The sequence below is a fragment of the Chlamydotis macqueenii genome, chromosome 2, assembly GCF_036417535.1.
Source record: "Chlamydotis macqueenii isolate bChlMac1 chromosome 2, bChlMac1.mat, whole genome shotgun sequence".
Classification (NCBI taxonomy): Eukaryota; Metazoa; Chordata; class Aves; order Otidiformes; family Otididae; genus Chlamydotis; species Chlamydotis macqueenii.
The window spans coordinates 67,920,953-67,948,389 of record NC_141557.1 but is presented as its reverse complement, the minus strand read 5'-3'; the positions used below and the strand labels follow the sequence as shown (position 1 = coordinate 67,948,389).

General features: G+C 41.4%; 1 protein-coding gene across 3 annotated transcripts in view; it reads right to left on the bottom strand.

Moving 5' to 3' along the window:
• JARID2 (jumonji and AT-rich interaction domain containing 2) overlaps positions 1-27,437 on the bottom strand; it is a 225,360-nt gene that overhangs the window by 12,647 nt on the left and 185,276 nt on the right. For all 3 annotated transcript variants that reach the window (XM_086740168.1, XM_086740167.1, XM_086740169.1), the window contains 8 exons: positions 19,248-20,265; positions 14,528-15,027; positions 9,278-9,370; positions 8,722-8,840; positions 8,489-8,559; positions 7,126-7,240; positions 2,721-2,826; positions 1,701-1,883 (listed from right to left, as the gene is read on the bottom strand). In XM_086740168.1, the coding sequence (XP_086596294.1) occupies positions 1,701-1,883; positions 2,721-2,826; positions 7,126-7,240; positions 8,489-8,559; positions 8,722-8,840; positions 9,278-9,370; positions 14,528-15,027; positions 19,248-20,265 (2,205 nt within the window). The remainder of the gene's footprint in view (positions 1-1,700; positions 1,884-2,720; positions 2,827-7,125; positions 7,241-8,488; positions 8,560-8,721; positions 8,841-9,277; positions 9,371-14,527; positions 15,028-19,247; positions 20,266-27,437) is intronic.

Genomic DNA, 27,437 nt, shown 5'->3' with positions numbered 1-27,437 from the left:
AAAGGAGACCGAGCAGTCGTTCAATACAGAAATGAAACAACATTGTTTAGTCATATAAAGAGAGTCACTATAAAAAAATCAGGTCACAGTATCACAGAATGGAAACAAAGTTAATGTATCAAACAGCTGAAAACTGTCAATATTGCTGTTGAGAACAGACAGAAGGTACAGTTGGTTGTCAGAGAGTTCGTTAACAGTCCAAAAGGGGAATCTTGCTCGGTACACAGAATGTCTCACAACCTCTGAAAAGCACAATCCCGAACAGCCTTTGAAAATGGCAGAGTGCCTTCTCAAAGTGAAGGAATCAAGGAAGAATTTCCAAAGTTTAAAGGGAGTTAAGAACATATGATAGTTGGAGGACGGAAGAGAGGGAGGGGAAAAGAACAAAAAAAAGAAGGAAAAGAACAATGCAGTGGGTGTTTCCAGGGTTATTTTGATATAAACACATATCTGTGGTTCTTGCAAAGTTTGTGAGAGCTGTGAGTTCGATTTCCAAGGTCGGTTATCATAGATTGGAACGTGCTGGATTTGCAGTCAGCTTATATTTACCCAGTGCAAAGCTCTTAAAAATTAATCAAAAGAAATCGTTCTTCAGAATTTGAGGCACCAAGAAGAGCTTTTTAATTGCTGCATAGTGATTTCTGTTTCTTACAGGAGTGGCATTTTCACAATATCAAACAAGTTTTCAGTACAGAAATAAATACAGCAGCATATGGATAATATCATTGTGTACCTTCGGACAGGAAAAGTTAGCTCAGGATTCTCATTCCTACACAAATATACAATTCCCACCTTCCCCCCAAATAAATCTGTAATAAAATAACCTTTTATTTCAAACTAAGTTAATATACAGTTAGTATAACCAGACTGGAAGAATTCCATTAACCCTAAAGAACCAAAACCTAACCGTGGACATATTACGCTTAATTACTTACTAATTGGTCTGAAGCTGTAAATGATAATTTACTAGTGGCTGAGCTATAAAACACTACCAAAATAGCATCTGTAACCCATTGTGTATTTGAGGAGGCTGGGAACACAATAGTGACATCTATTCTTTGTCCAAGAACAGAGAAATGTAGCAAAAATCATGATGATTGAGCAATTCACCTGCTTTGTTTCTGCAGACAACCTGCCTCAGTTGTGTGAGAAGGGAACAGGAAGTTTGTTTTATTTACAGCTTAGTATTGGATGGGCTGGTCAGTGAACCTAAGCATTTTCAAGCCTATTAAAACTGAAATTGCCCTGATCAACAGCTTTTCCTGAATGAAAGGGCAGAGAAACACAAGCAATACAGCTGTGAGTATTAATTGACTCTGCCTATCACAGGAGCTAATAAGCACAGTTATTCAGATATTTGCACCTGAGATTCTAACGGTTCTAGAAAACATCACTTAAAAACTTAGTAAGCATAATACAATATATTGTCATTAGCTCTGAAGGGATTTTTGAAAAGCTTCCTCGCAAACTGGTCTGCCGGCATAACAATTTTCTGAATTTTTCAAATATACAGAAGTTTTCAGCTATCAATTATTACCTCAGTTGCTTTTCTGTAAACACTGGATAGTCTTATGCCTTGCACAACTTTTTTCCTTTTTTTATTTAATAGTCCACAATACTAACAATTCTGGAATGTCTGCTTTGCTGTCGTTTTAGATGGCAGGGCCGTGAATCCATTTTAACTCCTTTTCTCAACTTACCTTGGCTGTTTTAAAACCCATACTTGTCCACTGGGTGGTAGCAAAGTGCACTGTTTCAGAAACACTATAGCCACAACACACTTTAGACACAAAGGATCCAGGAAAACAGACAACGAACTGCCCACTCTGCTGTACAGTACGGTGCACCCTGATCCCCTCCTTACACAAGACTTCTGGGGAGATCTAGAAAGATATAAAAGCAAAACAAACAACGAAATAAAAATCAGAACTTTCTTTTACAGTTCGATCCCCTTCATTGCTGGGTACTGCCCCACACTACTTGTGAGAAAAGCCGTGCTCTGCTAACAGCTCAGCTCTGCTTTCTCTCTTCCCTTCTGCACATGCTGAAGCTGAGTGTTTGGACTGAGAATTACAGAAGTGGCTCTTCTGAAACCAACAGTTTAGATTTTCACTTGCCAAACAATCTCTAACACAAAGCCTCAAAACAATACTACCTACTACTACAGAAAGTAACGCAGGCCATTGGGTCTCCTATCTAGATCTCTTCAGAAAGACTTGGCATTGAACCCACTTTGCTACTACACTTCTGTTAGAGATGTTACCGTGGATAGCTGAGGGAGCTGTTTTTGTTGTGGGCTCCCAAATTTACACTTAAATGCACTAAATGGAAATTGTTATCCTTAAAATAAACAAGGGAGCCAAAAAATACTTCACAATCTTTCAAAGTTTTAGGCTTCTCATATCCATACTGGCATCATAAAATGTCCGTCATGGCAGATTAATTGATTACAAAACACTCCCTTTGTGAGGCTAAATATATTATGGACAGTACTAAAAATGGACATTTATTGTACGGTCACGTTTATTTTTATTTTAACATGTGAGCCTTGTTAGAAAAACGCCATGTGGGTAAACACTGCATGTAGCAAGTAGCCAGGTTTTAAGAACACCCTCTGCATCACTGGAGTGTAAGACAGAACCAAAACAAACCCCTAAACAACCAACTTCTGATTAGCCCTGGGTTCTCAAATGGGAATACCTCTCCCAGTGTTAACCTACCATTACATTACTTTCAAGCATTTCCAGCCCTGGAGTGCCATTGGCTTGCAGCAGGGTATGTACCACATCATCAAGTTTGTTCTCCTCCGCAGCAGGAATGCAATACCTGTTGTTTTGTCAGAGGAAAAGAGAAAGATTTACTGTGGAGTAAATAATGGTCCACAGTCACACGGTAGCAGGCAATTCCGACCAGGACATTGACTAAAAGGAAGAAATTAAACACAGGCTTTCCCACACAGTTCTTTTTGGTAAAACACTGAGGATTCATGGAAAGCTGTTTATTTAGACTCAGTCTGATGGTGTTCACTAGATATCAAAGAACACAAAATCCCCAAAACAGAAATGTGAATACTCAGTGCTCTGAAGGATCAGAGGAGAAAAATCAGCAACAGCATGATGTGCATTTTAATGCCACTGGAACAGCTAATTAGGAACTGAAGTTTGCATCTCATAAGCACTGTTATCTTTACCATAAATTGTTGTATTTATTACCTGAGCATGAACCAAATGATCTCTTTATTTAATAATGTTTTCTGTTCATAACAATCAAGAAACCATAAATCACCTTTACTGTTGGTACATAAAGTAGCCTAAGATGATCTTGCCTTGCTTACTAAACAAATCCCACATCCCTCCTCTCCGTTGCAAAAAAGAAACACGTGACTAAGACCAGGCAAAGCAGCAAGAGAGACTTAAAACTCTGCTGGGTATATGCCTCAAGTTGCACAATCTCCTCTCCTTTAGAAGCCAAGGAAGCAGCTGCCCTCTCTGTCCTCACTGCCAGCAGTGTTTCCTATGCAGAAGTGACAAGAAATAATGGAGGAGTCTCAGATCTCAGCTTCACACATCCAGGGACTTGCAATTTTGCTGGATGCAGCGAGGTGATATGGTGACAGCTCGCCACTACTCTTGCACCCTGCCAGAAGGGTAATGGTTTATGTCCACCCAGGATATACCTGTTTCCAAAATCTGGTAGCTGGTACCTGATGACTGTGAACTGAACAGCTCAGTTTGGCAGGAAACAACACAAATCCTGGCATTCCCAAACCTGCCCTGAGTTGCTGCCATGCTAGGCTTTACCTGTGACATTACTTTATTTGGGTTTGTTATGCTCAGACAAATAAAAGCATTCCAGATATCTTAACTCACTTGAAGCGATGAGACCTCAGCCTGGAGCCCATCTGCGCCCACACCAGACACATGCACACAGAGCTGTTTTTCTGAACTTGGCAACAAGTTTTCTTGTGACTCATCCAGTCTCTCCACCAATTTCATAAAGCGTTCTGCTGGCCTTACCGATCTTGTCAGGATATTTGCTTACAATGTGCACTAATATTAACTCTGTCTGCGTCACACAGTTATCCTGCTTGATGAGTCTGTAGGAAGCTGTACTTCCTACGATTTGAACATCTCATTGCTGTTCACTGTACTGGTAACTTTGATTTGTCTTTGTTGATCTTCAAGTGGAGAGCCAGAAGAGATGACAGTATCTACTCATACAGCTAACTGTACTCACAATAAGGGCTCTAATGAGCTGATTGGTTGCCCAGATGTCCACAGACTGATTCCTTACGTATATACTGACACCGATTAGGACCTTGCTAAGAAATCCTAGGGCTATAGAGAGGTGAGGTGTAAGAACTTCATCTTGATAGGGATCAAGTCCCAACAGCAATTTTAAATGCATGTCGTGTATCAAACGCTTTGCAGTACCTGTGTGGCTAACAGTGACAGCTGCAAAACAGCTGCATGTGTGTAGCATATTACTCCAGTTACACGATAATAATAGGTTTTAAATGGTGATGAAAATATTTAAAATTCAAACCCAGAACATGGCAGAGCTCACTCTTTCCTTTTAGAGTCAGAAAATACAGCTGGAACAACTGAAAGATTCAGGCATGCAGCCCCTCACAAGGTGGGCCCAGAAAAAAGCACAGGAAGGATGTGTGAAGAGGAGGGGCAGCACAGAAGCGCATGGGACCATCCGACTACTGGCAGGAATGAGGGGAATGGAGATTCTTTGCAACTGTGGCATATGCTGCAATTTCACTCATTCGCAAGTCTTCATGTCCCTCTAAAAATGAGACGTGAACAGCTAGCACAGACTTCTGAGCGTCTGGGGCAGAACAAGATTTTCTCTCTTTTAATGGGCACTGAGGATCCCTCCAGAATAAAAAGGTTAGGTCACTGACCTCTGCCCTGCATGAAAATTGAATTCCCCACTGTTTACTCCTTTGGAGGTAAAATCTGAGAGATTAGACAGTGACCTGAGCAACCTGCAGGTAAACGAAGCGCCACTGATTTTAGCACTGCAGGGATTTGTCCTTGGAAGAGAAGACTCCTGGATTCTGGGTGGATTTTGCAAGGCAGAGGAGAGCTTTGGTGCCCAGTGGCCTGCCTTGTTATCACTGAAGCAGCCACTGGATGCAATACTGTCAGGGCTACTCCAGATATTACACCAGACCTACAGTTATTAAATTCATCTTTTCCTCAGTAAAGTCGGGTACTTCATTGCAATATTAAAAGTTGTAATACATTAATAATGAATACTAGCCTGACACTTCAGCCTAGCAGCCTTGCCAAATAGCTTGTACAGACAAAAGAGTTTTGCTTCCTCCTTCTTATGAGTTATTCCTGCTTACTATAGATATTTCATCAAGGCAATCATCTCAAGTACACCTGAAGCTATGTACTCACGTGTATAAATAAGCCCATCAAGAAAAAGCAAATGGCTTCTTTGGTTTTATTCTTCTTGGCTTGGACAAAACAGAAATAGTAGCCTTTCCTAAAATTTTACCAGGCTGCATTCAAGTTTTTTCAATCCCAAAAAGCAGATTTTGACATGCACAGTAGGAAGAACGGCCTCAGAACTTAATTAGGGCATTCCTGAATCCCTTCCGTTGGAATTTACTGTCATTTAAGACTAGATGGATGTCATAGAGAATGACAGACTCACCTAATGTTGAGGACAACATAGCGTGCTCAGCAATTTGTCCTGATAGTATATTATTATAAAAGATTACAGATTTCTGATTCACAGGAGAGGGAAAGGAGCCATTAAATGTCCATGACAAAGTGACAAACCCCTAGGTCTGCAGCACAATCCAGTGTTTACCTTTACCCTTTGGTATGATCACATACAGAACATTTCTCCAACTTAAAACATTTAGAGAGAAGAGCTCCTGCTTTAATGGCTTCCTCCAAGATTTCAAATACTCTTTTTTGGGCCATGTGCTTTCCCAGTGGCAGCTGGGTCAGCACCCCTCACATCAGCAGCAGCTGAGAAGAGTGGGAGTTAAAGGTAATGGCCAAAGTACACTCTGCACGTGAATGAAGAGCAGTTGACAGGGCCACTGCCACCATGGGGACCTCTGGATGCAAAGAATGCTGCAGGCCTTCTCCTGTCATAGGGAACAAAGAGCCAAAGACTCCTGTAGTTCAGAGTTCCAGAGGAGAGCTGCTGAAACTTCTGAAAGGCAACCAGCTTCTCATCTTTGCAGGGGGGCACCATTTAAATAACTTTTCTTTTCCATTTATTGCATTTTCTCTGATGAAGAAATACAATTGCATTACTTGTCATTCATTGTTCTCACTGATTATCATCTTGGGTAATAACATCAACATCACAGGAACGTGTCAGAAAGGCACATGACATGCCAGCAGCAACCTGCTTTCTCTAATCTCTCCACCAGCTGTTGTACTTCCATTGCAATCTAACTCATCATGACCTGTAGTAGTACGTATGCACCAAATTCAGGAAGGATTCACTACGTTCAAAACCATTGATAGGCCCAGTGTTGAGTCTATTTTCATGAAGTATTTACAAAATATGAGACGTAGCTAGCAGCTAACTGGTGATGTCCACATTGAGATGCTAGGATGACATGTAATATTAAAAATGCTTGTCATATGATAATGAAAAAAATCATACGATAGAAAATACTAGGGACCTGGTGGACACCAAGTTCAAGACATTTTGCATAAAATAAGCAAGCGGTGCTTATTTAGTCAGAGCATGGATTCAGTCATTTTACAAGTGACAATATGGAGCTAGCTTGCCAGGTGTCTCTCTGTCAGCCTAAGGGAAGCCCACCTTGACTACCTGTCATTTGGCTTCCATGTCATTAAAACGCTCCATAGATTAAACCCCGTATCAAGCAGAAACATTTTATTGCTAAATATCTCAGAATGAAGCATGGAAGACAAAGTGAAATTTTTAGTTCAGGAAAGGGTGTTTTATCATTTAAGTTTACAGTACATTTTTCCATAAAATCTGTAATCACACACATTGGACCTTCTATGTGAGATTCATTCATGCAAAAGGTACTACACAAGCTGCTGTTAACACCAGCCTACAGGCAGTTACTGCAGTGAATCCAAAGAAAACAAAACCAGGAATACCTACCAAATGCAATCAGCACCAGTGTGTAAGTAGTCAATGTATGGAAGGTGATTTTGGTCTCGAGACCAGCATGAGGTAGAAAAGACCATGCCAATATTTAGCCAAGGAATTGTCACTCCTAAAACAAAGAGATTGAAAACAAGTTTTGAGTAACTGCTATTTCTAATTAAAAGACAGTTTGAGAAGGCGTTTCAGTTGAAAATCTTGTTTTACCCAGGAGCTGACACTTATGTTTTGAGTCTTCCCACTAGAGTGATTTAACAAATTCAGGATTTTCCACTATCAAAATATTTACCAGCCAATTACAGTGCCCTTGAACATGTTTGTTTTCTAATAGCTGTAAAAAACTTCTATTCTTTAGACAATTTACAAATACTCATAACTGAAGCTCAATGCCATTGATCAGAGCAGGTTGCATCATGTTGTCACATGTACGTGTACTTGTAAACATGAATCCTGCTTCACAGCTGGTTTGTTCAGGCTCAACACCTGCACAGGCGACTGAATTTTGCTTTCAGCTAATGTTTCTATCAGTAAATTGCAATGGCACATATGCAGCTGGAGGACTCGTGACAATTCATGCACAAAACTTGTGCACTGCTTTGACAGTGTGTCGTAGTTCAGCCCCAACGGGGACCAGACTACGCAGTCTCTCTCTCACTCCCCCCACTCTCCAAGAGAATAGGAGGAGATTTGACAAACAAAAGAAAACCAGGAAAAAAAAAACCAAACACGCGGGTTGAGATTGAACAAAAAGTAAATTTAACAGTAATGACAGAAGAAAACAAGAGAGTGATGGAACACAAATACAGTACAATAGCTCACAACAGAGCTCCACATCCAGTCTCTTCCAACTAGCAGGGCCTTCCTTCAGCACCCTCCTCACTTATATACTGAGCATGATGTCAGATGGGATGGAATAGCCCTTTGGCTAATTTGGGTAAATTAACCCCAGCTGTTAGCTAATTAGTTAACTATCCCAGCCATAGGGGCTACCAGCTTCAGTTCTCCACCCAGCTCAGGTAAATATTAACTCTATCCTGGCCAGAATCAGGACACAGTGCTACAGCCCAGGTTTGCAAGTAAGGAAGTTGCACGGCTCTGTCCCTCATCACTCTGAGACAAAGCAAGAACACCCGTGTACTGGCAACAACGGAACGGGACACTGCAAGCACAACCGGTTCCTCCCAGGTGTACGGTCTCAACTATTCATTAACTCTTAATCTGCACACCTGCCTTCATTGCTTTAAATACCACCTGCTACATACAAGTGTGTATCTACCCAGTAAGCTGGTGAACAGAGGGGCCAGAAAGAAGGAGAAGACTTTGGTGACCACATCATCACATTTAGAGGACACCTGCTTACCAGGCACAGCACCAAGATGTCGCAGGATGGATCCTGTATTATTAGGAAGGACTGTGAGGTTCCACCCATGCCTGTTCGAGGGGTGACAAATAGGCAGACACACGTCAGTGCACGTTCCTAGTGCCAGCGTCCCCAGCACCAAGCTGCCCACCCAGCCTCATGCCCCAACCTCTGCTCAGAAGAACAGGGCAGCTTGCATAAGTCGACAAAGTGGGGGGATTTGGTGATCTTACCTTGAAAATGGTTCAGATTTTCCCACGGGAAAGCCACTCCCATGGGTGTTGGTATCTACTTTTCCACAATGCACTGCTACATGGCAATCTTTCTGTTCCACTATCCGCCAATATTCTTGCTGTGGTAAGAAAGCGATAATGCAATTTTAATTTTCTGAACAAGGTATCTCTCATTAAAATATAAACCCTAGAAATTTACAGGGCTTTCACGACCTCAGTGTAATTCAACTTAAACCACTGCTTAAAAATAAGAATATAAACACTTAAAAGTAACAATGAATTGGGAAGACAGAATTCAGATACTCTTGGCTCCTGTGCTTCACCACATGACAGATTAAGGCTTCTTTCTCTCCCTCAGTTCATCAACACCTTTATTAAAAATGTAAAAAAAAAAATTAAAGGAAGAATCAGTACCATGTCTACCTAACCATTTATTTTTCTCCCACAACAGACAGCCTTAAACTGCTTATGGTAATGCCTGAATGTTAACTATACTGAATCCCCATACTCAACGCCCTTAAATAAAAACTTTTACCACCCCTTGTGTTGGCCTCACCTCTACTTCAGCTACTGTAGGCTCCTTTGTGAAGCACATGTTCATGATGTTTCTTGCTGTTCGGTAGAAGGTTGTTAAAGAAACAGACCTACCCTGTGGAAAAAGAAAATAAAATTAAAAGTTAAAATAAAAAAAAAAGTGCCTCCATTCCCCCTGGCCTCAACTCTTTTCCTTACATGGTCAATCCCAGATCACAATAGGGGGAAAGAGGACATCTCCAGAACATATATGGGTCTAAAGCTCATTTCTTATCTGAGGGAAAAATATCTCAAAAGATACAGAAATTTAATCACATTGAATCACCAAACCAACCATCTAAAAGGCCAAATGAACATTCTCAGAAGGCCACATACACTACATCGTCCAACATGACGCTCTGTGTTTGATAAATACAGAAGATGGACATGGCCCAGCTTTCTATGACAGGTTGCAAAGGACCCAGTATGCAACCCTACCTGTATTTTACAATCAAATCCACTATGTGATAGAAGGACCATGTGCCTACGCTCTTTACATACAGAGAAACAGGTGCAAAAGACTTCAGAAACTCACAGGAAGTTCAGCATCAAACTAGTATTGTATGTGATGGAAGGGGGTCACAAAAAGTAGAGTTTACCAAGATTATTGTAATCACCTGCTTACAAAAACTAGTTATGCTCAATTCAACAAAAGCAGTTCAAATGCAAGCAACCAGGACCTGTTATTACAAGGCTGAGAAAAGTAAAACACAGTAAAATTGCCAAATGAGTGCACTCTTTCTTGGCACTGCTCTAGGAGCTGTACGAGAAGAGGATCTGACTTGATTTTCTTCTTGAGCTACACCTAAGTTTCTGGATCCCTGCTTTCACACATACCTGCAGTACCAGATGCTCTGGGAAGCATCCTCTGAATGCTGGAGAAAACCCACTTGCTCCTTTCAGCCCAGACATACTGCTATGCCAGACAGGGACACCTCTACTGCCTTCTCCACTCCAGGGCAGAAGAAACACCCTGGGAAGCTGCGAGCCATGACAGCTGGCAGGTGTCCCACTAGCTGCCGTGGCCATACTGGTTTGTGGGCATTGCTGCAGGCAGAAACTAGCACCGCTCTGCAAATGTGAAGTTGAAAGTATCTTTGCCCCCTCACTAGATCTACTGCTCCTTTCTCTAACTCTCATCGTGTCCACTGGTTGCCCATCTGAGCAACCACAGACTTAAAAACTCCACGTAAATGAATGTTTTAGTACTCGGACTATTACCTTTCTAGTTTTTCAATTATGAAACAGATCTGCCAAACTGCCTCAGTCTTTTCTTGTGTTTAATTTATTTAAGAACTATGCCCAAGAGTAAACTAGAAACAACTATACAAGCAGCTTTTCCCCCAGAGGCCAAGTCTATCACTTTGCCATGCTCCTGCAGTTGTAACATTGTCACTTTTTTAATTGAATGCAGCATAATTAGCTGTAACAAAAAAGTTTGTGAAATGCCCAGGGCCTGCGGCCCTCTGATTCCCATAAACTTCAGAGTTGGATGCTCTGCAATACACGAAGCAATTTCCTTCATCTTTTAATGCCCTCATGAATCCTTTATTGAGACAGCCTCTTACAACAAAACCTCTCGTAAAATGCAGGGCCCGCACCAACAGTCGTCACACTTGAGCATAGGCTTCACTGCTCACAAACCAACGCAGCTTCTGCAGCAGCCTCCTCATCCCAGTTACTTGCCTCTTCCTCTAGTCTTACACAAAAACATAAGAATAAGGACTCATCTTCCCAGATTAACTATCTTTCCATTTTCAGATATGCAGCAAACAAGAAAAAAAGAAAGTGGAAAAACTGAACAGTTCAGCCTTTTAAAATTGCATATGCCCATTTCTTCCTCTATCAAGAATTTGGTATCTTTTTAGTGTCTTAAAAGCTGTAACACAAATTAAATGTTTGAGCAGTTTTTGTTGTTTGGTTGGTTTTTTTTTTAATCTGAGGGACCTCATAAAATTTTCTAATGCCAACTCAGAAAATAATTTAGAATGCTGTAATGGAGCATTTTAACCAGAACACAAAATGAATTGCCGAAGAGTAAAATACCCTTTTCAATGCCTTCAAAAATGTCTCAACAGTTCAACAACTGTCCTGAGAGCTTCAAGCTACTGAGCAGAGTCTCTGTTGCTGCAACAATAAAACAGACGAAGGTTTAAGGAACAAAATTTCCAATTTCTTCTTCTCATTCTTCTCCATGGCCTCTACATCACCCATGAGAGCCAACCCAGAGCATCACCACCACCACCAAGCCCAGAGGGAAGGCACAGAGAAGGACACTGCAGTGCTGGGAGTGTTATAGACACTAAAGCAACTGTAAATATGAGCAGAAAACAGAGATTTCAAAATCACAAGTGAAGCAGAGTCCAAAAACATTGAGTCCCTGGCTGAAGAGAGCTCAGCATCGTACTTCTGGGCCAGTTTCATGTGAGGGCTGGCAAAACGCGGTTGGTGATTTCTTCTCTGTGTCCCTCTAACGGGTCTGCTAACAAGCCTTCAGTTTGCTCTGTATGGAAACAAATGCTGCTTTCAGTCAGCTCCAGTACAGATTTTTAAAATATTTTCAGAGCCAAATTTGGAGAAAGAAGAGAAGAGTGAAAATCTTGCAGCAGATCCTTCTTTGACGGCAGCGGTTTACTTCACGTACTTACAAACGGCATTTTATTAGTCAGGTAGAAAAGCCATACATTCAGGAGTAAAGAAAGCAAGCACAGCAGCCTGCAGCACACACTTAAAAGCACAGCAGGCCTCACAGCCTGGAAAGCAGCAAGACTGAAATTAATTTGGAAGCCCTGGCAGAAAGTCATCCAAACAACAAAGGAGATTTACTCTAACCTTGACATGCGATACAGTGGTAAGAGCTCCTGGAAGACTGGATGTCTCTTCCTAAAAACACATTCCAGCTCAAGCATGTGCTGGTTGCAGAAATTACTGCATGAAACCCTAAACATGTGGCCTCTTCATGGTCCGAAGTACAGACTTTATGGACTAAACTGGACTACAGCCATATGATGTTATCCTCCAGCCCTCAATCTATTGACCCGGGCATTTATCAAAGGGGTCAGCTTTTTATTTGTAATTAGAATTAGAAACATGCTTTAAAAAGGAACCATTACAGTCCCATCATCTGTGGGAACTGTAACGTAAGTACATGTCCTATTAAAGAAATTTCAGATCTTCTCACAAACATGTTAACAGGTAAAGAATACCTTCCCCTCCACAGACACAAGCACAGGAGAATACCGTTATTTAAGAAAACCTGAGAATACAGGATTTAAAAGCTTGTTTTATAAAAAGCTATGAAGTACTCTCTGCTTAAATCTGTAAACCAGCACCATCTCACCTCAGTCTTATTAAAAAGCCTCGTGATGAACTACAGTCATCGTACAAGTCTTGTGGCTTACCCTGGTACATCAAGATTGATGCATTAATTTTTTATTTCTACATCTTGAGGCTTGCTCTAAGTGACATAACCAGTTCTCATGCATCAGTCCTTCTACAGAGCTTTCCCCTAAGTGCTGTGAAAACGAAGCAATGCACCTCTCTGCACGCAGACAGACCAGGTGTCTCGCAGAGTGCTCCATAGCAGCGGTCTCTCCAGAAACCCAGCACAGATTTGCTTCCCTCTGTTTTCTCCCCAGTCTATTGCCTGTGACAGCAGTCCCTGGTCTCTGCACCGCAGATGAGTGTGGGACGGGATTCAAACAAGCAAGCCCCAGCATCCAGGAAGCTGCCGGCACCATGGCAGACAACTCGAGGTGTTGCCTGAGCAGCTGCCATGTGCTGCAGCTGCTTTGGTGGGTGGGGAGAGCACTGGCCTGCAGGTTCAGCGGTGCTTGTCTCTCATAGCTTCTCTCAGAAGCTCAGAACAGAAGTATTTCTACTGAGTATTGCTGGACTTACTGGGCAGCAGCAGCAATATGGGAGCTCTCGGCTTTTTGGGGTTAAGGCCTGGGGCTCAGCAGACTCAGGCTGGTTATACTAGCTGCGCTTTGCTTGCTTGTCTTTTTTTTATTTTCTAAGTCTGATTAAGATACTTCTCACAAATCCCAATCTTGCTTTTTGAGTTACTTTGTATCTTCTAAACTTTAGCTTGGGACTTGCACTGGAAAACAAGGTGGAGGCATTTCCCCACTAGGTTTGAAGCATTTCCCCACTAAGTTCACACAGCAGTCAGGGTAAGTTGTATCAAATTTTTCATTTAACATCATTAAGCACAGGCTATTAAGCACAGAAATGCCACTTCGCTATTCACAAATGCTGCTGTCATTAGATAAGCTTCTCTCCAACAGCAGCACAGCAAAGAGATTGCTTTTCAAAGGTGGGATTGAGGCAAATCCTCGAGTAAAAGAATTTTTGGGTGGACAAATCATAACAGGCTGCAAAAGAAACCTGAAGTAAGCTTTTCACGTTCAAGTCATGAGCTCATGCAGTCCCTAAATAGCTTAACAATAAGCCACTTTGGACTATCTTGCTTTATTTCCTGGTGATGGAAGCGAGACTTGAATGGGAAGAACAGCATATTCCCTTACTGGGAACAGACACTCAACACCATATTTCTCTTGGAGGCCGGCACAATTCAACGCAACTCAAGATTGCACTGCAAGTTGTAGTGCCAAGTTCTGCTCCACAGTAGGAGACTGCCAAATAAAATACAGTGAGAGAGTCAGCATTCCTTCGTAAATGAATGTATTTGATACGTGGGGGACTAAGCATCCATGTGACTGCTAGTGCTGAGCAAAATCTGGCATCGTGGATGAAAACACTGTTTGCATTTCAATTTGCCCTTTCTAAATGTAGTAGTATTTCTAGTAATGTTAGTTTTGATGTGGAGCACTACTTTGCTCAGCAAGAGACTTGCAAGAAGCAGGAATGAGAAAGCAGAACATTGCTTTATATGTCACTAAAAAATGAAAATAAAAACTGTGTCTGCAAGGATAAGTGGGCAGAGCTATTCAGGGAACCTCACAAGTAGATGAAGAGGGGGCAGAGCCTAGTGCATCTTGTTGTGACAATAACGCCTTCCAGCTTTTCCAGACATCGTACGAGAGCCAGGCAGATCAGGATAAAGCCACCAGACCGCCCAGCTGTGATAGTTGCTGGCTGCGCTGCCGCCTCGGGGGTGGCACTGCAGCCCATGGACTCCCCCTAGCCAGCTGGATTTGCACCCAGACGCCACTCAGATGACAGCATCATCAGTTCTGCAAAACAAAACTGGTAAGGCTCGCCTGGTTACCTTGTATATACACTTGTGTAAGTCGCTAAGAACTCCTTCCTCCTCCTCGTCGTCCTCCTTCGTCGTCTCCTTTTCCTGAGCGAAGAGCCGCCGCCTGCCTGTCTTCAGTGGGACGTCGACCTCTTTTAACTTGTTGCGGAAGCCATTTTTGTGAACCACGCCGTTGATGAGTCCGTTTTTGGGCTCAAACCGGGGCAAGGAATGGAACTTGTAGGCATTCTCCGAATGTCCCTCCAAAGGTCCTTTCCTCTTCTCCAAGATTTCCTTTTCCAGCAAGACCTCCTTCTCCAGTTTCTTGTGCTCCTCAGGGGAGAGGGAGTCGTAGGAGAGCAAGTACTGGCAGTAGGCTTCTTGCAGCTTGGCCAGCCTGTCCTGTGCAGTTTTGGGGATGCGCAGCAGGTCTGCCAGCTTGTTCCATTTCTTGAGGTCAGTCACTTGCTGCATCCCCCCCATCTCATTGATCAGCTGGACAAAGCAGGCCAGGTCGAGCTCACAGCCTCCTGGGGTCCAAGTGTGCCAGGCAGCAGAGGAGGGGAAAGGGAAACACAGGAGCAGGTTAGGAAAGCTGCAGGCAGCTCACGTCAAGCATGCTACCAGGCTGGGCACATACAGGACACACCGCCCATACAGGCCTGGTCATCTGGGCACTGGAGCAGGATTGTCCCTATCTCTACTAAAGACAGGCATGCACCACTGTTTTGCCCACTTAATTCATTGAGTAGATCATATTTTGCTATTTGTAATAGCCTTCCCTATGGTTAAACTTGCTCTCCTCCTCGAGTTTCATTCCCTTCTCTTCTCAGAGCACCTCCACTTATTTCCTGACATGCATCTTTCCCCTCGTCATTAACCAGCAGTCAGGGAAAAGAGAGTGGCCCAGCCTTTTAACAGCCTGCACACTCCCACCCTCCCCTTGCCCATCACCAGTCCCACATCTGATTTATACCAGCAAAAAGGAGAACAAGTGTCAAGATGGGTACTAGCAATCAAAAAGATTGTACCTATCCTTTCTGGAGGTGAAATTATCTAATGTCTGCACAACACGTTGAATACAATTAGTACTTAAAAAGAAGTACAGTAACATAATTAATTTCACTATAGGTAGAAAAATCCTCAAAAAAAAAAAAAAAAAAAAAAAAAGAGGCAGGAGTTTGGGGTTGGTGCCTGCAACTGCATAAAAACGTTCCAGACATTGTTCTTCCAGTTTGAGGCCATTCATATTTTATATTCCATTATGTTTTTGTATGTTTTAAGATGACTAGCACATTTCACACTCCAGTCAAAAAATAAAAACGGAGGACTATACAAACTGCAGCATAAAAAGCAGCCAAATGGATGAGGAACAATAAACATCATACTCTTAAAGCACAGAAATAAATCATCAGTAGAAAGAGTGAAGAAACGGACAAAAGACCACCTACAACTCAACAGGGCACTGCTGAAGGAAAAAAAGACAATTAATACAAAACTTGTGTCAACATCGCTGCCACCACATTGTCTCTCCTTCCCCTTTTTCTTTGAGAAAAGTAAAAAATCATTACGCCATATGCGTTTCAGAGTACTTAGAAACGCTATTATACAACAGAGAAGTGCAAGAAGCAGCGTTATGGTACATAATCACTGTTGTATGCACAGCTACAGCATCTTAAAGGCCAGCCATATCATCTTGCTTGCTCATGCAAGCAGTATTCCTCTCTTCAGTCTACCTTGAGCTGCATCTCAGACACTTCACAGCTGATCCAAATTTTCCTTCCTCCCTCTGCTTTCCCCTCTTCCATCACTTCTGCCAATCCAGCAAGGAGGGAGGCTCAGCAGTGTAAACCCACATGCAACATTTTGAGATGACAATGGCTGTGACCAAGGCAGAGCAGCACCAGGGGCTGCTCGCTAATGCTGCCCACACAGCGCTGGGCAAATGTGCGAAAAGAGGGGACAGGATTTTGGCTGCAGCCAAAACCAAGGGTAAGGCTTTGAGGAGCATATGACAAGGGTGGAGGCAGGGCCATGGGGCAACAGATTTATCCCACGTATTAATTTTTTTGGACAGTCAAAATGGTTAAGTCTTGGAAGCTGAGAAAAGGTAAACATCATTGTAGAAAAAAAAAACAACAAACAACAACAACCCACAAGTTTGAAAAGTTTTCTTTCTTTCCTCTTTAATCTTCCCCATAAAATATCTTTCAAGCTGGCCTCTATTACAGGCTATTACTTTTTTTGGTCTAGAGTTTTATATGCACAGTTCACAAATAAGCTGAAGGCATAATTCAAGATGGCTTTCCATCCCAATAGATTCAGTGACCTACATAAAGTTGAGTAACACACTCCTAACTTTGAAATAAGTGTGGTCCAATTTTAACATTGTATGCATCCTCCAGTGGGACAAATAGTGCGCACCCAGCTTAAGGTCTGAGTTTCAATACTGTTTATGAGCTATTTAAGAAATGTGATTTTTCTCCCGCATCATGGAATGATGTCTCATAATCACTGTGCAATATTAGAGCTCGAGTAGCGCATCATTCAGCCAGAGCCTCGCATATCTGGCAGATCCTCTGTAAGGCCAGCTACAGCTAAGGTTTCAAAATGGTCTCGATTATAATTCCATTTCACGTAGTCATAACTTTTGGAAACATTTATATCTCAGGCTGATGTTTTCCAGGATTGACCTAAGCATGTTCCTTAAACTTTCCCCAAAAGGCTGAAGAAATATTTTCTTAAAAAAGGAAGGAAAAAAAAAAAAAAAAGTTTTAATCCCATTTATAAGCACCTACAGCAAAATGGCTTAACTAGCAAACCTGGCAAATGTTATGAAGAAATGGCGACAGACTTTTTTTTTTTTAAATTTGTCTTAATTTCACTAAATTAGGAATTTTTTTAATTGCCTAGTCAGCAAGCTTATTTTAAAAAAAAAAGTATCTTAAATCTTCAGGTATGCATTTAATGTCTTTAATGCCAAATGCTAGCACTACACAATTCATAGGCAAAACTCCTACTTACTTCAATGGAAACGTGATTTGGCCCTGAAAGGAGGGATATGTACGCACATCTACTTAAATTACTATGCATTTATCACCACAGATAATTTTATAGTTTTCTGGCTGGAACCAATAGATTTCTCATATTTGTACACTGATGATGTCCAGCTTCTTTTCTCCATTTTGTTTTTAATTTTAAACACAACATATGTAGGAAATTCACTGCAGAAAGGATGCATAGGATGTAAATGTTGTAAGAGAACACTGTTTTCTCTGGTTATATGGCACCCAGCAGAATAGAAGCCTTGTCTATTAATTAGCCTCTTAGGTGCTTAAATAATACAAATAATTAACATTAATGCCATCTTAATGCCAAGTTAAGGTATTTCATTAAAAAGTTAACATTGTTCCAGGAGCGTTAATCGAGCTGTCTTGCACATTTTCTTCTCTCTCCTGCCAATGTAAATTTAATTCATTATTCTTCTCTATTAGCATACAACCATTGCATACATTAGGCATACAAAATGTTCACTTATTGCTGCTTGAGTGATTTTAATTTTCAGATTTCCTTGAACATTTTTGCACGGCTATTGCAACAGAGTGCTAACCCTCATTCCCTCTTTAAATTCTGTCACTTCTCTGCTGTTCCTTGCATCGGTTCACCATAAACTCTGCAATCTCTTTGTGTGCTTTTAAGCATTTTCACTCACTTACCATATGTGATACAAAATAAAGTTTGAAAATGGGCGAGGGGGGAAGCATTGTGAACAGTTTAAACAGAAAAGTGTGTCCTCTAATCCAAGTAGCGCTGATAGCCGCCTCTGATCGGATAACGCCCCAAAGGCAAAACGCTCGCCTCAAGTTGCAACATGCAGGTTCTGTGAGCTCTGACTCAAAACACTTCAAGAAGAAAGGGAAAGGCCAGCAAAAATTAAAACCACAAGTTTGTTACTACTTACTGCAAAAGCAGCAGAGATGGAGGTGGCTCATTCAATAGTTTATTTGCATGCGGCTGTTGTCATGTTTTTACAAACTATTGTCACATTTTTGTCACGTGTCATATTTGACAGCAGACCATAAACCAAGAATTCTGTTAAATAAGTGATTCTCACTCAGGCATTAGCCCTGGCAGACACCTGCTGGGAGAAATAATGAAACCTCCATTTTGCAATCAACCACATTTTACTGCCTATTCTTGACACTTAATGGTTGTTAAATGTCAGCAGGTCACTGCAAATTTGTGATTTTAAGTGTCTGAGTACCCAAATAGAAGTCAGTTCCGAGAAATTTTCTTTCCCCCTTGGTTAAATGCTTTTAAAAGAAGTGAAAAAAAATATTTGTATTAAAGCTTGGCAGCATTGCAACCTGTTTGGCAAACATCTTCAGAAATGTCCGAAAAATATTCTGAGGCAACATTTAAACCGAGGCTATCTATATCTGTAGTTGTACTACCTACAAAAATAAGCAGCAGGGAAAGGAGAACATCCTGAAATCTGGAGACTGAGACCCCCCATAGCATTTTTTTTCCCTGGGTGAAATAAAGAGCTGGCAGGAGTGAAGTGGTGATATAAAGTCTCCCTGGAAAGCTCTCCAACAACCTAGGGACCAAGGGATAAAGAGAGAGATCCAGAGCTCTGCAAGTGTTAATTGAACAGGAGTTCGGTTAAGCATAAAGGCAAACAGAGCATAAAGTTGTATACGGACACTAACAAGCAGCGGCAAAAGGCCAATGAAACCACAGCCCTTACCTATGAGTGGGAGTTCGTCCATGGTAATGCCCTGAGATTTGAGGTGCTTCTTGATACAGGCCAGCCGCTGCACGTTGGGTCCCCAGCGCCTGCCTAGCTTGTGTATGTGCTGAATCTGTGTCACAAACCGCATTTCATCGTTTAGCTTGCACTCAGGTCTCCAGTCTGGAGGAGGAATCACCCTGCACATCCCATACTTCTCTACCTGAGCTCGGACTGACTCAATGTATATCAGTGGGTCATGAAATTCCTTGGTGGAGGGCCTAAGGATGGGAATCTCCCCCAGCATCCCCCACCCAGACTTACTACTGCCCTTTTCGTGCTTTCCCATTGAGTCTTGTGGCTTGTGCAAGGACTCCGCTTGAGAGGTAGAACGATTTTCACAGGAGGCATTTTCAGTTTTGCCATGTGCTTGTTTCCCTGGCGTACTCTTTCCAGCAGTGGCTCTTTTCGGCCTATTTCTTTCCAAACTCTTCTCTGGCACTTCCTTTTTAAGGTGTCCATTCAGCAAAGGCTTTTCTACTGCTGCCTTTTTGCTGGCAGCTTCTGCCAAGTTGACGGCCCCTTTCATCCTCTTGGTGGGCGACTGTATTTTGTCTATGTGATTCGTCTCTTCCAGCCTCCTCTTTGAATTGCGCAGCCCCTCCCTTAACTGTCTCCCCACCTCCTTAGTGCATGTCTTTTGGTTCAACTTGCCATTGACTTTTACACCATTAACAGCGGTATTGTTAGACTTGGATGCTCCAAGGGATAGCACCTGTTTGCGGGTTTTTGCATTGCTACTTTCTAGTTTCCCTGAGATTGTGTGGTTGACAGGTGAACTGGGTTTGTGGTGATTTAGTTTGGTTTCCTTGACCAGTTCTTTCTTGGCTTTGGTGTATGTGACAGTTCCCTTTGTCACTGTTGCAGTGTACTTCACAGTTTTGGACGGTGAAGGTCTGACTTCTCTCATCTTTTTGGCACTGGCTGCATTTGCACTCGGAGATGACATTCGAGTGATCCCGTTGACTTTAGAAACCTGCAATGCCAGGAGTGTCGCAGGGGGGGCAGAAGGAAGGAAACAGAAAACAGAAAAGTAAATTAGTAGTGTTAGCACTCAGCCACGGCTTCCTAGTCGCTGAACAAACACACTCTGCAGTCCTGACTCCTGGCCCCTTCGTACAATCTTCATATAATGGTTTTCACCCAGGCAAGAGGAGGGACTGGGCATTTACAATAAAAAAATAACATAGAAATAGTTTTTTAAAAATTAACCAAAAAGTCCCCAGAAAGCCAGTCTTGCTTTTGGAGGGTACAAAGCCTCTGGCATTAAGAAGAGTGAGGTCCCTCGTTTGCACTACTCCCTTCCTTATCTACCAGAAAGCCTGTTACAGTATCACAATACACAGGTAGTCTGATTTACAAGCTCATACTTTTGTTATCTCTTCTTCTGGCCCTCAGATGCTATCTTTTTCCCACCCAATGTCCCTTAAGTGCACACACAGTTTACTACTTACTTCTAGGCACACAAACTAGCCAGCTGGGAACGTTTTGCAAAAAAAACACACACTGAGATTCAAACCAACCTCCTGTCTATACATACATACATGAAGAAAGATATATTGAACACATTATGCACCCAACAGCAGGACGGCCATGAAGGATCCAGTCTGTCATACATATTAAATCTTGGGAGGCATCTTGTTGCTGAAGTCATTAATTTGAAATAAAAATGTATACAGTAGTTCAATGCATTTTTTAGAAGTTTGATATCTGGGCAGTTTTGCTGACACACATTTTATTACATCATATTCATCACTTACTAATGTGTCATTGCAACTTAGAATTGCTGGACTCAACTGCTTTCTGTTAGACACTTACACCCAGCTATGAACCTAAAATTTATATTTTAACTACAAGACATGTTAAGCACTGAAAGCAACCCTTAGCTTCGAAGGGAATTGTGACAGCTCAGCACTGCCGAAGTTAAGCCCCGCTACGAAATAAATGAAGTTCAAGTTTAAATCTCAAACAAATTTCAGCATTTAAACAAGCTTAAACATTGTCTTCTCCCCTCCTTAAAGTACCATGAGTGCAGAAAAACACATCAAAAAATCAGGAACATTGATAAAACTGCTCAAAGTTAAAGCATACAGTACAACCACTCCTCATTAGTGCTCAGGTGAGTAACACCATTCCTGCAAAGTTACAATACTTCCCTGTGGGATTTCAAAATCCTTGCCAAATTAGTAAACACAGCACCTTCTCTCAAGTAAATGCAAGAACGGTAGTCACTTATAAAGTAGGGATAAAATGTTACAAAATAGAGATCAAATAGAGACTGAAAAGATCATGCTATGGTCTTGCATTAAGTGATCTGTGGAAAAGGACCTGGGGATTCTGCAGACACACACATGTGTATACAGGCATTTACTGTGCGCATTTTCTCCTTTGTGCTCCAGAAGCTGGAGCAGGAGTAGCATCCTTTTAAAACCCATCCATATTCTTGTCTTTCCTGTGTTTCTAAGGCAAAAATACTTAAGGAAAATTCAGTTAACTGATAACACGAGTTTTTATCTTGAGCTTTCCAAACACATGAGACATTATCTGGAAAGCAAACACTTGCTAACAGAAATGCATTTACCAATCTCCCCTGAAATGTAGGCAGTACTCTGCATTTGAAATGGAGGCTCCGGTTTGACTTTTGCAGCACTTTCTCATGCCACAGAGCAGACACAGGTAGAGAGCTGCTGAGACATTGCCTCTTGCCTGCAGCAGTAAGAACAAGCATTGAACATCTTTGGCTTTATAAATAGCCAGGAACATCAATTACGGATTTCATCTAGGCTAATACAGAAGAATTGACTGAGAACTGGAAGGGGAAGGTAATCTGGGTGACAGTGATCATTAAATGAGTTTTCAATTCTAAGATATGACAGCAGTAGAGAAAGGACAACAGACTTAAAAAAACTCAAGCAACCAAACGAAAAAAAAAACCAAACCAAACCAAAACAAACCCACAGCAGTTGAAAAATACACAAACCAAAGCAATTCCCACTCATAGGAAGGGCACAGAGCACAGGCCATTATGCCTGTTTACAAAGTTATCTAATGACTGGAAAATTAGAAAAGAATCACAGTAAAAACTGGAAACACAATTATGAGACTAAGGGCAGCTGTACAGGAACAGCAAAAGCATGCATGGGTGAAATCAGAAAGGCCAAGGAGCTAAAGAAACTTCAGTTAGCACGGGAGAGAAGATGAAATAGGAAAAAAAAGAAAAGTATAAATATCTTAAAAATACAAATACAACAAAGGACAGCAGAGATCAACCACCACACAGGGACGGAAAACAAATGCAACATTTTGGCTAAAGTGTTTGTGTTTCTTTTGCATGAGCCTTCACCAAAAATACCACTGACTGAATACTTACCAGATATATAGCATAACCAATTTCAAGAAAAGAGCTAGCAAGGCAACTCCAGTGTGCTAAACTGTACCTAGATGACTTAGGGCATGGCTCCTGGAAATAAGTTGAGGTCAGGCAGAGTCTACCTAACTTCAAACGCTAGAATCATTCTGGAACAAATCATCAAACAGTTAATTTGTAAACACACAAATGGTAATAAGATAATGTTAAAACAAAAACCAAACAAACAAAAGCAAAAAAAAAAAAACCCAAACAACCAACAAAACAAAAACCCCCATCTGTATTGCTAAAACAGCACATCAAGCTAATTTAGTCATCTTCTGACAGACACCTGGCTGAGCAGATAAAGAAGCACCTCTGCTTCATTAGGGCTTCAGTCACTGTCCCACGTGACATTCCACCAAACAAGCTCCTGAGATACATCCTAAACATAATTATTCTAAAGTGGCTTCACAAGGGATTAAATAAATCCATCCTCAAGAGAAATTATCGTTGTCATAGTTCACTGCCGTCCTGGGAGGGGATTTCAGGTAACTTTCTATGGGGATTTATCTTGGTCTTGGTTCTACAAAGTACTTCCATCAGTAATTTGGATTATTGTAAAATTTGCCAGTGACACACCTGGAAGGGGCTTGTAAGCACTTTGAAGGCAAGGTCAAAATCAAAGGCAATCTTGAAGAACTTATTTCAGAACATTTCTACAATAAGGGGAAGTGCTATTTTTAGGAAGGACAAATCAAATACATGTAGGGGAGAAATAACATTTGACCACAGTGAGCTGCAAAACACAACAGTAGTACAAAGCACGCAAATCACTTTGAGACCTACTAGTAAGAACATCAAAAGTAAGAGATGGGAGCATAGGCTTTCCTGAGCAGGGCTGGACCCAGCATCGGGCCCACATTGTAAGAAAAATTCAGACAGTGGAGCAAGTCTAGAAAAGCACAAAGTGATCAGGTATTTGGAAAATATGATCTTTACTGAAAAGCAAAGGTAGCTGGGCTTATTTAGTCTGAAAGAATACTATGGGACAATTCTGTAACTATCTTCTGATGTATAACAGGCTCCTCTGAAAAGAGAGAGCAAATGCCCTTTCCATGTTCACTGGGAAAAGCAGGAGGAAAAAAAAAACAAAAACACAACTTTAACTGTTTACAACAATGATCTGAGGCACAACTAGGAAAACCTGCTCATTAGTAGGAAAGGAAAGAGTTTCAAGAAGCTGTCAATGGATGTTGTGGAATCTCCTCTACGGGAGGTTTTCCAGAAGCTTTCAAGGAGGCCATAGCTCTATTACTGTGCTGTGAGGTACAGCAAAGGTAGCACCTCAGAGTAAGCAGTCAGGCTGTATGGAGGTACCTTGTCACTCCAGCCTTCCTACGATTTTTTCTGAAGAAGTTGTGACCAGAAGTCTGAAGGGCCATCCAAGGCACTCCTTCAGCAAGGAGTGGTAACACAGGGCCTGAGAACAAAACACAGCGATGGAGAAAGTGCTCATGGAAAAAGGCAAGATCCTCACATCTCCTCCTCTTCAAAGGAAAACATGCCATCAGCACCATCAGCTTTAGGCCAGCACTAAAACTGCCAAGATACAAAACTCTGGAAAATTGAATTCATTAAAAAAACAGCAACTTATCACAACTGTTTAGAGTTGTTAGAATACCTCCATACAATGAAAGCTTAGATCTCTCAGGGCCAAGTCTTGAACTGAACAGGTACATAACCTTCAGCTATCTGACCTTCAATCCTAGATTATAAGCACACTATTTCGAGTTTTTATTCAAACTTAGTGAAGTTATTCCAATGATGAACAGGTCCTGAAGTAGAGAACACTTGGCTTTGAGAATAATATAAGGAATTCACTTATTTCTTTCTGGTTGCTAACTAAGGAGACCCCACAAGAAAGAATGCTGAAAACTTCCTCAGGACCATCGTCTTTCTAGAGCAGACACAATAGAATGGTTTTCAAATGCTTCTCCCTCTCCCCTCCCCAAATGCCCACAGGTATCTTGAGTTTTTCAGATAAGATGGCATAATGTTTAAGATTCAACAGTACCATATAGACCAGAACAGACCACGCTTCAAATGGAAATAGGCTGCAACAAATGTCTTCCAGCTGGAAACAAGTGGAACAAACAACGTGGTCATAGCCCACCATCAAAGCAACAGGTGGATTCAGGATTTCACACTGACAAATGTGAAATTCTGGCTGGTCAGTCATGACCTACGCCTTCCTGGTATGTACTTGTCTCTGAGGACCCATCAGACGATTGGAACCAAAAGAAACAAGAAATTGCGGTAGGCATTTTCTTACCTTTCTACTGTTGATATGTCTCCCCCCAAACCAAACATACACACACAGAGTCAGCCTAAAAAATTGGCCACACTGCCAGGTGCGCAGGTTCACCAAATGGGGGTCTATGCCACAGCTCCATTCCGAGGCAGTGCTTACACTGAGCGCATAAGAAAGAAGTCAATTTAATTCACATAGTAACAAAGTGATTGACATTAGCCTTACATGACTCAAAGTCTCGAGCTAAAGGTGTAACTAGGGATAGGAATAATTTTAGCTTTGGTTTTCAGCTATCTTCTCAGTTTTGCCGACATATATTTGTCTTCAGATCACTCTTTTCTCCACTTTACTGAGCACTTGCCTTGCAGTAAAAGATGATACGATAGATTTTAAATTTTGTTGTCTCTGAAAAAGCAAATGGGACCAGCACATAGTCTTGCAGCAATTTGTTTGTTGGATTTGAACTGGTCTACATACACACTCCTGCACAGCACCTAGGATCCATCCTCCAGACACATACACACTTACACACAAAATAAAGCCAACAAACAACTTGTTAGGTAACAACCACAGTAATAACAGCAACATTAGCAATACCAAACACAGTTTTGGTCCCAAACAAATTGAAGTTATGCAACTGATCTAGAATTCATTCATAAAAATACTTCTGTGTTGATATGAGTTTTGCAGAGCTAAATTACCATATCAGGCCAAGAGAGGGCCCCATTGAACTACATTTCCTTTGCCTACAACCCCTTTGAACTAGTGGATTTGGGAAGATAGCAAGGGAGGAAGAAAGAGAGAGGGAATACACGACAAGTGCAAGTGCACATCACAAGAGGAAAGAATGAAAGAGAGGAAAAAAGAAAATCTCAGGTAATTTCTAGTGTTCTGCCTTTATTTCTGTAAGACCGAACAAAACAAAACCACAAACATAAATAAACCATGTAAATGCACATGAACAAGGAACAAAAACATACTGGAAGGAGGAGGCACATGTGGCTGGCACCCTGGGAAAACAACTCTCCTTTTGGAAAATACTGAAAAAGTCAACAAAGACTCAGGACAAGGGCAGGAAATTTAGCAAGGTCACATAACTGGTAAGTCTAAGGTTTTGCACAAAGCTAAGTCTTTCTGTCAGACAAAATGCATAATCCACCTCTAATTAGTAACAGCCACATTTTCATTAAAATTGGTAAGAAAGTACTTATACCACTGTGAGTTGCCAAAGAAAATTTAAATGCCTAACCTTTTTAAAAAAAAAAACAAACAAAAAACAACCCAAAAAAAAAACCAAACCCATCTCAACTTACAGCTCCATTATTTTCCAAAGCTTGAGGACCACACTGTGAGGTGTCTGGGTGGTGTGCCTGTCGGTTGTGCTGTATTGCTTTAGAATTTCCCTCCATTTTGCATAGCACAACTGAAAACATCTAATATTCTATGAAGCAAAATCAACTTGGTTCGTGGACAAAATTCTTCTACACCTGTCTTTCCCTTCTCAGAACTACCTTCACAAGTGACGGCAGATGACTTTCATAAAAATTTTAACTATTCATATTTCAATAATACAACTTTAAAGCATTTCATTTCAGTGTTCCAGTGAGTTAAAACAATTAAATATGAAGTGCATCCTTACATTTTGTGAAACTTGTTCAACATGAAGAGCTCCCGACAAAGCATGTCATAGTAATGACCACAGGATGCTGGTAGTCACAAAAAAGAAAGCCAAAAGCATGCAAAAGGTGGCAGGCATTCAAGCTGATGACTAGATAAGCAAGAATTGCCACGAGGGAATAAAGAATGGAAGTCTTATACAGGTACAGAGAAATATACTGCAGATAGCCTTCAGGATCTCAAATTTGATTTAGAAGGTAGTACAAATCCAGTGGAGGCATTTCAGGAGAAGCTAAACACCACTGCAGCACAGGGTATGAAAGATTCCCTTGGCAAGAGCCCCACTGTTTTTCTTTTTGCCATTTTTAATTTCCAAGCCTATGACTGAGGGGTGCCATTTAAGGCCTTGGTGGCCCTACAAGACGGCAATTCCAGCTCCACTGAAGTCCAGATCAGCCTACTTAGAAGAAAAACCTTTAGATGCCAGCAACTAAACACTGTCTCTAATTGGCCTGTTAAGAATTAACCACTGCGGGGGAAAAAAAAAAAAAAAAAAAAAAAAGTAAGGTGTAAGCGCAGCAAACTTTCTGTATTGCAGTGCCCTAGCACAGGTACCCTGCTAACCCAGCCCCAAACTGAATAAGAACACTGACTGTGGATTTTGAAAGTCTCTTATAAAAACTTACTTTACAGTTTCTATTTTAGGAGCCCTTGAATCCAATCATCAAAAATAAATGGAGATGCATCCTGCCCAAATGCCAGTCACAAGCACTGAAAGACTGGTCTGCTAAACTTCCACACTCAAATACAAGTCAGGGTGAGACAGACCACTTGCTGAATTCTTTTGCTGGTTTTCAACCAGGTAACATGA